General features: G+C 35.6%; 2 protein-coding genes across 2 annotated transcripts; both read left to right on the top strand.

Moving 5' to 3' along the window:
* Nucleotides 1-750: 750 nt before the first annotated feature.
* On the top strand, nucleotides 751-2,986 carry LOC130710340 (protein SRG1-like). Its single transcript, XM_057559564.1, has 4 exons — nucleotides 751-1,109; nucleotides 1,477-1,724; nucleotides 2,044-2,368; nucleotides 2,571-2,986. The coding sequence occupies exons 1-4, from the start codon at nucleotides 876-878 to the stop codon at nucleotides 2,823-2,825; spliced, it is 1,062 nt and encodes a 353-aa protein (XP_057415547.1). The 5' UTR covers nucleotides 751-875; the 3' UTR covers nucleotides 2,826-2,986.
* Nucleotides 2,987-3,967: 981 nt separating this feature from the next.
* LOC130710718 (IAA-alanine resistance protein 1) lies at nucleotides 3,968-14,030 on the top strand. The gene is made up of 11 exons (XM_057560069.1): nucleotides 3,968-4,542; nucleotides 5,607-5,690; nucleotides 5,798-5,847; nucleotides 7,105-7,156; nucleotides 8,356-8,469; nucleotides 9,608-9,885; nucleotides 10,245-10,379; nucleotides 10,461-10,568; nucleotides 11,162-11,263; nucleotides 13,337-13,381; nucleotides 13,464-14,030. Exons 1-11 carry the CDS (start codon nucleotides 4,230-4,232, stop codon nucleotides 13,617-13,619), a joined length of 1,437 nt encoding a protein of 478 aa, XP_057416052.1. The 5' UTR covers nucleotides 3,968-4,229; the 3' UTR covers nucleotides 13,620-14,030.
* The last annotated feature ends 128 nt before the right edge of the window (nucleotides 14,031-14,158 follow it).

Here is a 14,158-nt window from a genome sequence, read left to right as displayed (position 1 = left end):
AACTACTTTTCTTAATATAAGAGAATTAGTTATTTGTGACTTATATATAGGAACAGAGGGAGTATGTATCATTATATTATATAATGACATACCACTCAGACATTTATTTTTGTGACAATTTTTAACCATCACAAAGTCAGAAATAAATAAAAAAATATATATTAACTTCATCAAAAGTGATGTCTGAGCTATCTGTTACTTTTATTAGCGGTACACCAATTGTTTTAGCATTAGAACATAATGATTCTTTTTTATTGTTTTCTGAAAATGAGTCTCACAACAACCTTTTTTATTTAACAGAAGTGAACGACGTTAACTTTAAAGGGAGTCGGTGTTTTATTTAACATAGAGGGGGGGGTGTCATGTGGGTGAACTTGAAGGGTGGTTAGTGTAATTTTCCCTTAATTTATTAATTAATAGACACAACTAGTATTAAGTTTTTATATTTATTTCATCAATCATCTAATGACGGGTAAATTCTTTAAAATTGAACAATAACTTAATGAATTTCATTTATTTAAACAAAAAAATCACTTGGAGAATTTGATGGAAAGGAGGTAAGAAACTTTATCTGAGTTTTTTCCATAGTTGATTATGTATTGGGAAGGGATTACATTTATGTGAAATGTTTTTCTGTTCCTTTCGCTTAACGAGAGTATGAAATCAATTGTTATTAAGAAGTTACTCAAGCTTCAACAGTTAATTTGTAAACAATAGTTATAATTTATTTTTCTAAATTGCACCGTGCACAGAAATCTTTAACTTCATATATGTGTTGGCTCATGTCAATTATCATAATCATGTGTATTCTATTTATCTTCCCAAGCAACAAAACTTAGCAGCAAACTCCCATCTAATTGTGCAGAATTGAAACAATGGACATGAACTCTGTTCTGGTGCCCTCTGTGGTAGAGCTAGCAAAGGAGCAATTGACCAAAGTTCCAGAGAGATATGTTCTTTCAGATCAAGACCCTCTAGAAGCTGTAGCTAACTCTGCCTCTTTACCCAAAATTCCTGTTATTGACATAAGCAAATTTTTGTCCCAGGATCTCAAGGGGCTTGAGCTAGAAAAACTACACTTTGCCTGCAAAGAATGGGGTTTCTATCAGGTTTGTCATCTACCTCTCCTCACTCTAACACTAATAATGAGGACTAGACTATGTGCTTCTCACTGAGTAGAGTTTCTTCCACAGAGTTAGAAGAAAAACGTAATAAAATGAAAAATAAGTACTACTTTACATAAAACTTATAAGAAGTAAACACAAACAATGGGTTCTTAAACTCCATATATGATTTTACTTATGAACATATATGTTGAGAAGTCCATATTTGTCCAAATAAGGCTTTATAAAAAGTAGTCATCGTGCGCTGAGCTAGTTTTTGAGGTACAGTTAGGCATACTAATTCGAATTCAAAGTGGTGCAAATAATGTGATGGGCCTTTTGGCTAATATGGATACTCATAACATCATTACAGCTGGTTAATCATGGAATAAGTACTTCATTGGTGGAAAATATGAAGACTGGTACTAAAAGGTTCTTCGAACTTCCAATGGAAGAAAAGAAGAAGCTGTGGCAGAGAGAAGGGGACTTAGAAGGATTTGGTCAGGCCTTTATTTTATCTGAGGAACAGAAACTAGAATGGGCAGATACGTTTATCTTGAGAACACTTCCGCCACATATCAGGAAACCCCATCTATTCAACCATATCCCCCAACCATTCAGGTTCTTTTTCTTTATCATTTTTGGATATTTTTTTCTCTGTTATTGTTTTTGTGCTTTAAGATCTTAATACCTTGATAAGTTGATTGGAAATATATATTGAGAAAACTCAAATATTGATTGGGTCTTTATTTAATTCAACACACAATTTAGTATCAAACTTTCGGTATAAAATGTTACCAATTGCTAGAGATATCAAAAAAGTTATCATTTATAATGACTATTTTGATCATATCTCTTACTAATATAAGACTTCTAACTGTTTTTACAACATATACCATGATTGATTCACATAATTTGTGTCACTGACTTTATCATGCAGAGAAAATTTAGAGATTTATTGTGCAGAATTGAACAACCTTTCCATCAAAATCATGGAACTTATGGCAAATGCTCTTAAAATAGACCCCAAGGAAATAACAGAGATATATAACGAAGGAAGCCAAACAATAAGGATGAATTATTATCCTCCATGCCCCCAGCCGGAGCGTGTCATTGGTTTAAAATCTCATACTGATGGCGCAGGCCTCACCATCCTTCTCCAAGCCAATGACATAGAAGGCCTTCAAATAAGAAAGGATGGACATTGGGTTCCAGTTCAACCCCTGCCTAATGCTTTCATCATCAACATTGGAGACATGTTAGAGGTACACATATAACAAAAATCTTCCACAACTTTTTGCCTCAGCTATTGAGTATTGACAATCATTTCTGCAAAACTACCCTCATTTGAATGAGTTTATCTTATAGCTAGCATAATCACTTATGCAAGTGTATGACCTATCTACAAGCTGTTTTATGCTAATTTTCGTAAGTTGTTCAGATTAACTTATGAATATGGTTTTGCAGATTACAACGAATGGGATTTACGCAAGCATAGAACACCGAGCAACAGTAAATTCAGAGAAGGAGAGAATTTCACTAGCTACTTTTTATGGTCCTAATATGCAAGCAACTTTAGCTCCAGCACCAAGTCTTGTTACTCCAGAAAGACCAGCACAGTTTAGAAGAATTAGTGTGGTAGATCACTTTAAAGGGTACTTTTCACGACAGCTCCGTGGAAAATCATATGTTGATGAAATGAAGATCCCACAACAAGAATGATAATGAAAGCTCTTAATAGAACATGGATGTTATTGTTCAGATAGAAGATCAGTAAATGAGCATGTCACCATAGTACCCATTGCATATGTTCCAGATTCAGTGACTTTGCATGTCTTTGAATAATGCATCTCTTTTATTTAAATAAACTAATTGTGGGCGTGTATCGATAAACAACTCAATTAAACGATTATACCAATGAACTTGTAGCTCAATGCCTAACAACAACTCGATCAAGCGCTTAATTTCTGGTTGCTATATTTAAGTAAACTAAGTGTGTGGCTTATGCCAATAATGCATCTCTTATTCTTGGTTGGTTTTCATTCCTCACCTCCCAATACTCGTAGCTCTATCTTGAATTTCAATACCTACGATCCTTAGGGACATAACCCTTTTCTTAAGCTTAGATTCCTTAGCCTATATAGACCCCTTTTCTTAATGCCTAACATAACACTTTCACGGTTTCACCGGTTTTCTAAAGAATCATATTTGAGAGCAATTGCTTAGAGTTTCTTGTATTCATGTGCTAGGTTCCCATTGTACATTTGGGGATTTTAATATCTATGGGTTCAATCTCTTTGCCTCATCAATTCTACATTGGTGGTTGATTGTATATAGCAAGAGGGTTTTTCTTACTGAGAAATTTCTTCAAGGGGATCTTGAAGATATTGTATTCAACTATAAGTAAGTGGAAGAAAATCTCAATGATAATATGGGATGTAGTTTTTAGCGGTGAAAGGTGAACCAAGATAAATCCCGGTCAGATCTCTCTAAACCCCACTCCTTACATTTATGTAGTAGAGTTTTGATTTATTAACGAATTCGGATTTGCTACAGTTAAGTATAGTACATTCACTAAAATTTGTCTGTCTAATTACTATTTAACGACTCTAATTTTATTAGGTATCGAGACTTAGAATCAACCTATTCGAACTAGAGTCGTCTGATTAAGATCAATCGATCATGAACCCCTAACTTCACTGAATGCAAGATCATCCGAGTGCAGAGAATCCGAGTCTTTTCACTTATCTTATCTTTTTACGTCTCTCTTCTTTTTCTATCACATCACTTATCATATCTCTAATTTCGTCATTTATCCCGATCGAAGTGAGATTGAAGTGTGAACATAAGTTTTTTCCGAAAAGTTAAGGTAGCTGCAGTGAAGGGAGCTGCTTTCCCAAGAGCTGGAACCTGAAATAAGGAAAGAAACAGAAACGAGTGTGTGTAAGAAAATGTTATACTAGTCCGTCCTAGTATAAATGGATGTTATAACCTTCGGAATCATAATCGGCGTTATCATTCTCTTCTTAGTCATTGTTTGCTTCATCACCATCGAAGGAACCTGCAACAAGTCACGCTCCTAGTCTAGTCCACCTCCTCTCTTCGATTCAATCTCTTCTTTCTCTCATGGCATTCAGCGTTCAATTCACATTGCTCCTACTGGGTTTGCTTATTGGCTCCTCTTTGGATCTGGGTCACTCCCATTCTGCTGGTCACTGTTCATCTGAACCCCATCATCATGACCATGACCATGAACCCCATCATCACCATCATCAGTGTGGAGGTGCCCATGACCATGTTCATCATGAGAAGGAGAAATTGAGTGGTGGGTTTATGCTTCCGGAGGAGTTAGCTGAGGAGGAGGATATGAAACTGTACGGGTTTGGTTTACCCCATCACCATGACCACTACATTGGGATTGAAGAACTCTCGGGTTTAGGTAAATTCTCAATTTGTTTTTGCTTACGGGTTTTTCCCATTTGAATTCTTTGCTTTTGAGTTGTTTTTCAGTTGCAAAATATGATCTTTATGTTGGAATTGAAGCATCCAGCTTCTGATATGAAATGGGTTAGAATAGTAATGACTTGATTAGCTGATTATGGATTTTTTTAATTCTGGGAAAATGATGAAGGGTAGCTCACTGAAGTGAAATAGGAAGCTTTAGATTGTTAGATATGGTGCTACTGAAGTACAATGCTTTGTCAATTGGGAATGTAAAGTAGTAAAGAAGCTCTCCTGAGCTCATTAACTTGTTGACTTTGCAAGTAACAATTGTAGATTTGACATTTTTGAGTCCTGTTCTAGGCTTCTAGCTAATCAATTTCACTTAATTTGGGATGATCGGGCGTTTGAAAAATGTACTAGGTAGATAAAAAGTTCTACCATAGCCCTGTCTGTGTCTATTAACCTATGGATTTTTCTATTAAGTTGTGTTGTATACAATAACTTGAGGGTTAAAGGACAGAGTTTAAACATCACTTGGTGCGATGAGGCACTACTTGCTTGCCTCCTATTAGCTGGGTTTCCAGGTTGCGGAAGATTCTATTTGTTTAACTGAGCCCTGTTTAGCAGATCAATCTTAGGGTTTTCCTTGTCAAACAGAGTTGCAATTGGAGTAATTCAACTTGAGACATATACCATTTCAACACTTCTTCAAGATGAATCCTTTCCTCCCTGCGAAGCTTGTGTCGATTTCGGTCCATTAAAAGCAGCTGGCGCTAAGTAGACCATTCACTAATAGAAATTTAGTTACAGGAAAAGGGAAAAAATTTGTAAACCATTACCTTTTTATATGAAGATTAAGATTGGGTTTCTATTTTTTTTCTTAAGAATTTCTAAAAGAATGCTGAGTTCCCTTATAACACTCTTATTTTTGCGTGAAATCTTGGAAAACAATATAAAAAATGGTATGCTGCTAAAGCCGTTGTTTCTTGCTGGAAGCTTGAATCCATAGTTTGATTGTTTCAGATTTGAAACTTATTTATTTATTTATTTTAATTTTAGGGCTTTGGTTGAATGCAATGGGCTGCTCATTTCTGGTGAGCATGGCTTCCCTTATTTGCCTGATTCTCCTGCCTGTAATTTTTGGTAAGTACTGCGCCATTTTTGTCCAATATAAATTATTCATTTCTCAATATACAAGGCCTGTCTCCAGTACAGAAAGCTGAATAGTCTGGGTTATTGACATATTTCAGTACAAGGGAAACCATCAAAGGCTGTTGTTGATTCCTTGGCTTTATTTGGGGTCAGCTTTCTTCTACCTCCTTTCTTTGGTATCACAATCATAAATTCTCTTTTGATTTTTTTTTTCACTATGTTTATCATCATAATTCATCCGCTATTTTCATCGAGTTATATGATTACTGTTATTTATGGATTGAGTTTGAAAACTTGGCAGCTATTAAATAGTCACTTTTTGTAGAGCGATCTAGCTTGTGAATTTGATAGAAGCTGGATCAGATCAAAGAAATAAAATGGTGTATATGATCTATATTATGACTTCCACTAGATATCAATGCCTCTTAAACAGATTTACAGAGAAAATGATGAATAGAAATACAGATTGCTGCTAAGCATTCCAGACCTTGATCTCTCCAATTCGCTCATTTGGTTCTTTCTTGCCATTTCTTGTTCCTCTCCTCCCCTTTAACCCTCCTACTTCCTAATAACAGAATCCTCCCCTTGTGCATCCCATGCTACTGGCACATGTGCAGATAGTTATTCCCTTTCCTATTGCTTGCATTACTCACATGAGCTTCCACTCTGTCCCTCTCCCTTTTTTCCTGTGTTTCACATGTTTTATAGAGGGTTTGCTACGAGAACTTCCTTTTAATTTCATTACCTGGGTAAATTTGATACTTAGTAATCTCTAAACAGCACCACAAGATGCCCTGTTTTGTGGAGACCTACGGCATGAATATTTTGATGCTTAAGCAATGCCATCTAAACATTATCTCCTCTTTTTTAGGAGACTTTGTGAGAACAGAAGAGCACTGGTGCTTCTAACATGTTGGATTTTCCTAGTAAACTAAAGTTTTATTTATATTATTTGTTTGTTTTTGGATTTATACTCCTGCCTGAACTGGGTTTTATTATAATATATTAATATGTCATATGAGGTTATCTCGTTTTCTGCTCTTCTTGAACAAACAATAGCAGTCCTTTGACATTATGTCATAAATCTTGAAAGCTCTAGTATGTTATGCCCAAGGTAAACCCTTTTTCCTCCTCCTACATGACACAATTCATCATGTTGTTATTATATACTGTGATGGATTTGCGAGGAGCCTTATAGCCCAATTCACCACATAAAACATGGACTGTGCCTGGCCTTTGGAACCCGAGGTTGCCTGTATGGCTAAGAAGCTCATGATACTGGCATATTGCTAACTAGGAAACTCACTAAATTACCCTATTAATGACTTAGTTAAATATCTTCTTTTTCTTCTTTTCTTTCTGGTTCTCATTTTTTTCATTTTCATTAATCATGTCTTTTTTGCAGGCAGGAGCTATGTTGGGGGATGCATTTCTTCACCAGTTACCTCATGCTTTTGGTATGAAATGCATCAGAACCTGTTTCAGTAGTTACTCCTTTTGTTGATTAATTTTGTATGAATGGAAGCATACTGAGCAATGTTAAGTGGATGCTGTGTAAAGGCATGTTTAGCACTCCAGTTCCCAGCAAAACCCCCTTCTCCCCACCCTACCAACAATATAAAAAAGTAGAAACAAATACACTAATTTTGATGCAAGATCTTTTACGATACTTGTTTGCAGTTATATTCTTATGGTTGCTAGTTTTCCGTTATTTAGTATCATTGGAGGAAATTTTGTCTCTCATTTTTCTCTCTTGATTTGCCTTTCCTGTTTTCCAATATTTTGGGCATCTCTCTTCCTTTTCTTTTATTAGTGATGACAGTACTTATGACTTGCAAAGTCATTTGTATTAATCCTACTAAGTAATTGTCTCTAGACAGAGGAGTTGTCCTTCGAGATTCGTAGATTTCCAAACTGTTGGTCAAGAAGAAATTCTCCCTATTGAGAAAATGAGTAATGAGGATATGATAGGAATTACAAGAGAACACACCAGAATTAACAATATCCCAAATTCTCCAATCTTTATCGGAAATTCCTGTAAAAGATTAGGAAATTGTAGAACAAATAAACCCACCCGTACTGTACTTTTGGTTCTTCTGTCTTTCTCATAGCACTTCACACTTGCTTCTTTCTAGGCTGATTGAAAAACTAAGATTTTGAAAGCATTAGTGCTTGCAAATGTTGATCTTTATGTTGAGTGCTGATGAAACTTATAGGCAGTGAGCTGTTTACGTTTTACTATGTCAGGCAGTTGCTTTCATTTTAAAAATATTTTTTGGTGTGTATGGTTTAATGGGTGTATTTTGATGAATAAATTTTTCTCTTCAATTTAGAGCAATTTCTCGTGCTCCATTATGTTCTGGTAGATCAAGGACTAAGGATGTTGGCTACTGTTTACTTTAGACCATAATTATTGTGAACTTTACTTTAGAAGCAAGATCCCATTTATGGTTTGCAGCAAGGCTTGACAACCTTGCTGAACTCTTAATAGAGTTAATTATCTGTATTTCTTTCTTTTTTCGCTTTTTTGTTATAGAGGATATCTTATCCTTTCCCTAGTTTCACTATCCCTTTTATCTGTCTAATAATATTTCTTTTTTAAAAAAGAATGTTATCCTTTATATATATATTTAAATATGATCCTCTTTTACTGTAGGTGGCGAACACTCACACTCTCATGATAGCCATGCTGACCATGATCATGAAGCTAGTTCTGGACATGGACATTCACATTCTTTAGCTGATCTTTCTACAGGAATATCCATCCTAGGTTAGTAGTTATATGCTTTATGTTTCTTACTAACTGTGTTGATTATTTACCTTTCACAAATATGTTAAATTATTGGCTTCCTTTTCTTTCACTGATTAATTGCAGGATGAGTGTATATTCGTCTTATTTTACTCAGCTAATTAAAATTTTAGCCTGGGTATTAGGAAGTTTATTATATTGTTCTCTTGTTGGTTATGGTAGGATAGAATACTGTTTTTTTCTTGAAGAGTGGAGTATGTGATAGAACACCAGTAGAAAATAGGATTAAATCATGCCAAATTACAGCAAGCTCTTGCTGTTCCGGAGTTCAGAAACTCCTACAGAGATTATCTTTGTCCATAGAACTGCCAAAACACAATCCTTACTGTCTCTAGATCTTAACATGGATATTATTAAAACTAAGTCCTATGTTTCCTAGAATAGACTTGTGAGATAATTGTTTTGGGCTTAAATCTGAAGCCTTATGACTATGGTGATCGTCTCTTTGTAAGCTGGAATATATTCATGTCTTAAATCCATTTTTTTAAGCATTTTATATTTCTAACTGTTAACAAAATTAACACGTAGCCACAAAAGGTCAACTACTTGTTTTATCTTAGAATCTGCATTGTTTCTACTTTAGGGACAAAATATTGTCACCATTGCTGATGATTGTTCTCGATGTAATTTAGGATCAAAATATTTACTATTTTTTTAGAGGTTTTCGAATCAGCTATATTGGTAACAAGTTTTGTGCATACGACTCATACCCAATGGCGGATGCAGTTGTTGGAGTGTGGGGGGCAACTGCCCCCACTATATTTTTTAAAAATGTTTAGCTACTAATATTATTTTGATGGTAAAATAGTTTTGACCCCAATGATTTATATTTTTACTTTTATTTTATCATTAACTTCTTTCATTCCTTTACATATCTTCCACCCATGTACGTAACTCATTTTTATTTCTTCCACTGGCATATATTTATCAGCATATTGCACTTGACAAGTGACAACGTGAATGACAATATATCATTCTAAGTTCAAACTTAACCCGTATGCAACCTGTTTTTTTAGTCAGTTTTGATCTACAGAAATTAGTATTAGACAGATTGATTCTTAGAACTGCTAATTCTTAGCATGTTTCCTGGTTCTTGCAGCTGGAATTGTACTCTTTCTTCTTGTGGAGAAGATAGTGAGGTATGTGGAAGAAAATTCAGGAGGATCCAATTCTTGGACGCATGGACACCATCACCATAACCACAACAGCAAGAAAAAATTGGATGATAGCAATTCTAATGTCAAATTGCAGTCAGAGTCTTTCAATGCAAAAGGAGAGAGTGTGCTCAATGAGGCAGAGGCTAAAGAATCCGATCAGGAATCACATGAAATTTTGAAGGGTGATAATCCAGCTCAGCCAGAATCCTTGCTTAGAAAGGTAAGATGAGAACTACGTCACTACAGCTGACTGAGGTTGATTGCACCATTCATTTAGTTTGAGACTTTTACCTGTTGGCATTGTTTGGACTTAGATTTTTGGCCAGTTGTGAGAGCAATTATTAGAGGCAAACGGGAGAATTGCATAAACAAAACCTGAACAGGCAGATTAGTTTGATTAGACAGGTTATATAATGCTGTATTAGAAATATACAATTGCTTCACCGTATTTGTCGTACATTACAGAGGTAAAACCTGAACAGCTTATTTTCTTAATGTGATCTAGTTTGAAGGTAATATTGGAATTTGGAAGTGATTGGAAAAAAATTATCTGGCTTTTGATATGACCTTGTATTACAGAGAACTGGAAGCAATGCGGCCAAAGGTGATAATGCGGATGCTAGTGCTGTAGTTAAATCCACAGATGTTAAGGAACCAGTTAGATCACCAACAAGTCTTGTGTTTGGTTATCTCAATCTTTTCTCTGATGGAGTTGTAAGTTATATTGAGCTTTTATTGATTGAGGGGTGATGGAAAATTTTCCATGTGATAATGCAAAATGTGTTAAAATTGCAGCATAATTTCACTGATGGAATGGCATTAGGAAGTGCTTTCTTGCTTTATGGATCTGTTGGTGGCTGGTCCAGAACTCTGTTTTTGCTGGCACATGAGCTTCCTCAAGAGGTTCAAATTCGTGCCCATTATATCACATGTTCAGTATCGTGCCTATTTTGCAGAATATTTTACTACAACATCCCATTTATTGAGACATAACTTTAATTGTTGCTGATAGTTTCCTAAGGGCTTTATTTATTTATTTATTTATTTATTTATTTTTATTATTATTATTATTATTATTATTATTATTATTATTCTTGTTGTTGTTGTTGTTTAATTTGACAATTGAAGCAAATATGTATCTTTGTGTCCCTAAATCTTTATATAATTTACTTTATTTATTTCTCTTATTGCTTTATTTATTGAACCAAACTTCATAAAATGCTTAGATCTTTTGATTCCTTGATTTGTTAAAACTTGCCAAATTGTTGTGCCATAATAGCCTAAAGGCCCAAAACACATGATTCATCTGAAGACACTTATTTAAGTACTCAATATTAAATATTACTTTAACCAAAAAAAATACTCCATGTTTTGTTTCTGTTTTTATATTGATTTTATTTATTGTGATCATGGACATTGCATTAGTATTATCTGTTTCAGATCTTACCTTTGTTTCCTGCCAAAAGTTTGATGCCATTTGTTTCTTTCACATACAGATTGGTGATTTTGGTATTCTGATAAGATCTGGTTTCAGCATACCAAAAGCTTTATTCTTCAACTTTCTGTCAGCACTCGTAGCACTTGCAGGCACTGCATTGGTGAGTGTTATGTTAATTCAATAGAGTGAGTTGTTAACGTGAATCCACAAACAGCATATATAATCGCATTACATTGAAACAAAATTAGAAATGTGAATATTGTCAACAACGTTGTGTCACACATTTTGTAGTTAAGGCCCATTATGGAGTAGATATTGTATACAGAATTGGTGATTGGATGAGCATTATTAAATAAAGGCTTAAATAAGTTTTTGGTCCCTAACCTTTACCAAATGCTTGGTTTTTGTCCCTCGCCGGAGTAAAGGTGGGTTTTAGTCCCTAACCTTTGTCAAAAGATTTGGTTTTGGTCCCTCCGGAGCTCTGGGTCAACGCCGGAGCTCCGGGAAGCTCATGTGGCATGGCCACGTCATTTAATGAGCTGAGGTGGATTTTTTTATTTCTTTTTCATTTAAAAAAATAAAAAATAAAAACACTAATTAACCTAACCCAGATCTGCAAAGAAAAACTCAGGATTCATCATCTTCATCTCAGGATTCATCATCTCTTCTTCTTCTTCTTCTTCAAGCGCATGATCTCATCTCTCCGTCTGGCCCGCACCGCACACTGTCTCTCTGTTCGCCGTTCAGGATCCACCTCAAAACCCACAACCCACTACCCCTAAGAACCCAAATTTCCCAGATATACGACCACCACCCAAACTCTGAATAATCTTCGTTTTCGTCTTCAACCTTGAAGCGTGAACACTTCATTCAAGCTCTGGCAGAACTGCGTTTTCGTGCTCTGGCAGATCTGGGTGGAGAATGTGGGTTTTGTGGGTGGAGAAGAGAAAATGGGTTTGAACATTGATTTCACGATGGGAGCAGAATCAGGATTCATTCGATTTGAAGAAAGTGAAGCGGCTCAAACATCTCGTGCTGCTGCTGTTATTTCAGAGAATGGGGGCTTGGTTGTGAAGAATTACATTGTTATGCTAGATCCAGTGACTGGTGAGGCTGAAAAAGAATACTGTAGAATAAATGAGTTGGGGGTATTTGTGTTAGAAATGGAACCAGAGCACTGCCAACACTTGTGAATTCCACCGTGAATGCAATAGAGGTATTTTTGCTAAGGCTGATTGTTCTTTGTGATTAATTGAATGGAATGTTCACAGTTTGGTACTGAACTGTCCAAGATTGCAAAACCTCTTCTGCTGATTTTTGACAGAAGCCGCATCTGCTCTCTTTGTGTTTTCTTGGATTGCTTTAGTAGCTTGTAGGGATTTTACAACTCTGTTTCTTCCCTCCGCTTCATTTTTGCTACTGGGATAGCACCTTGTATAGTTTGTAGCCTTTGTATAGCTGCTGCACTATTTCCTCTGTAAAAAAGAATCAATGGTGAAGAAGGGGTTGGAGATGGAGTGTCTGTAAATTTCTGGGTTTGGGAGCGTAAAGGTGAAGAAGATGAGGAAGGATGATGGTGTTGATGATGAAGAAGAAATCTGGGTGAGGGTTTTAATTAATTAAAAATGAGGTTAATTAGTGCATTGTGGTGAGGGATTAGTTTAGGTTAATTGAGGTTTTAATTAGTGAGTTAATTTTCTTTTTTTTTTTAAAATAAATAAATAACACCTGGCCTCATTAATCCCATGTGGCAATGCCACATGGGCCACCGGAGCTCCGGCGTTGACCCAGAGCTCCGGAGGGACCAAAACCAAATCTTTTGACAAAGGTTAGGGACTAAAACCCACCTTTACTCCGGCGAAGGACGAAAACCAAGCATTTGGTAAAGGTTAGGGACCAAAAACTTATTTAAGCCTTAAATAAATGAGCATAGTAGAGAAAGAAAAAAAATTCAGTCAAATTACATGTTCAGAAACAGTAAAAATTCAATCCATTTTTTCTTAGTGAATTGAAAAATGAGATAAAATCATGAAATTGAAAGAGAGGCTGTTACCTCTTTAGATCACTATACGGTAACAAAGTCATGGTTGCTAAACTTGTATTGGACTTATAAAATGCTTCAAAAATTCTTCTTACATTTCCAAGTTCCCTTTTCTTGATTTTCTGCCCTTCATTATTGGTGTTTTCAAGAATGAACATAGAATGAAATATCATATCACTGTTTTTGGTGCAGGCTCTGCTCTGGGGGAAAGATCCTGGACAGTCATCTCTGATTGAGGTGTGAGAAATGTTCAATGTTTTATCTGTTAGTAGAGTTTTAAAATGATTTAGGCAATGACTTAGTGATATCTCTTTAACAGGGATTTACAGCAGGTGGATTCATATATATTGCAATTGCAGGAGTGCTCGCAGAAATGAATAACAATGGCAAGACGACGTTGAGAAGTACAGCCCTCCAAATAACCTCACTAACAATGGGCATGGCTGTTGCCCTTGTTATTTCCCTTGTAGAATGAATGAAATGTACTTTCTCAGGACTTGCATATCTTGATTCTTGATGTGCCAGTTATTTTTAACAAAAAAATATGCAGCCTGCCCTAGAATGGTTTCATTATGTTTGCTATCTGCTGAATGGTGGACCCAGAAAAGCTTAGGGAAGGGGAGAAAACGATAGATCAAACAGAATGGTCAGGCTAAAACTTGCAATGATCCCTGGCCCCTTAACAGAATGAACTTTTGTATAGTAAATTTCTCAATACAGTCTTTATTAGCACAAACCCTTGTCTTTGTCAGATTTAAGATTTTCTTGTAACATTTTTGTCGCTTTTGAGCTGTATAGCAGTCAGTATGCTTTCCTTTCTGATGCACGTTAGATGAAAAAACTGATTGTGTCTTAACTCTTAAGTAATACTGCACATTTTTTGGTACTTCGTCTTTGTCTTTTCCTGTTTGTTTCGTTATCTTCTTAATTTTTCAGTTCAGATGGAAATTTGAGCCTGCATGCTCGCATTTGGACAAAGTATATATTTAGAAATTCATTCGGAAACCATGAAGA

This window comes from Lotus japonicus, chromosome 4 (genome assembly GCF_012489685.1).
Source record: "Lotus japonicus ecotype B-129 chromosome 4, LjGifu_v1.2".
NCBI lineage: Eukaryota > Viridiplantae > Streptophyta > Magnoliopsida > Fabales > Fabaceae > Lotus > Lotus japonicus.
The sequence above is the reverse complement of the archived record's forward strand: the minus strand, read 5'-3'. Positions and strand labels throughout refer to the sequence as shown.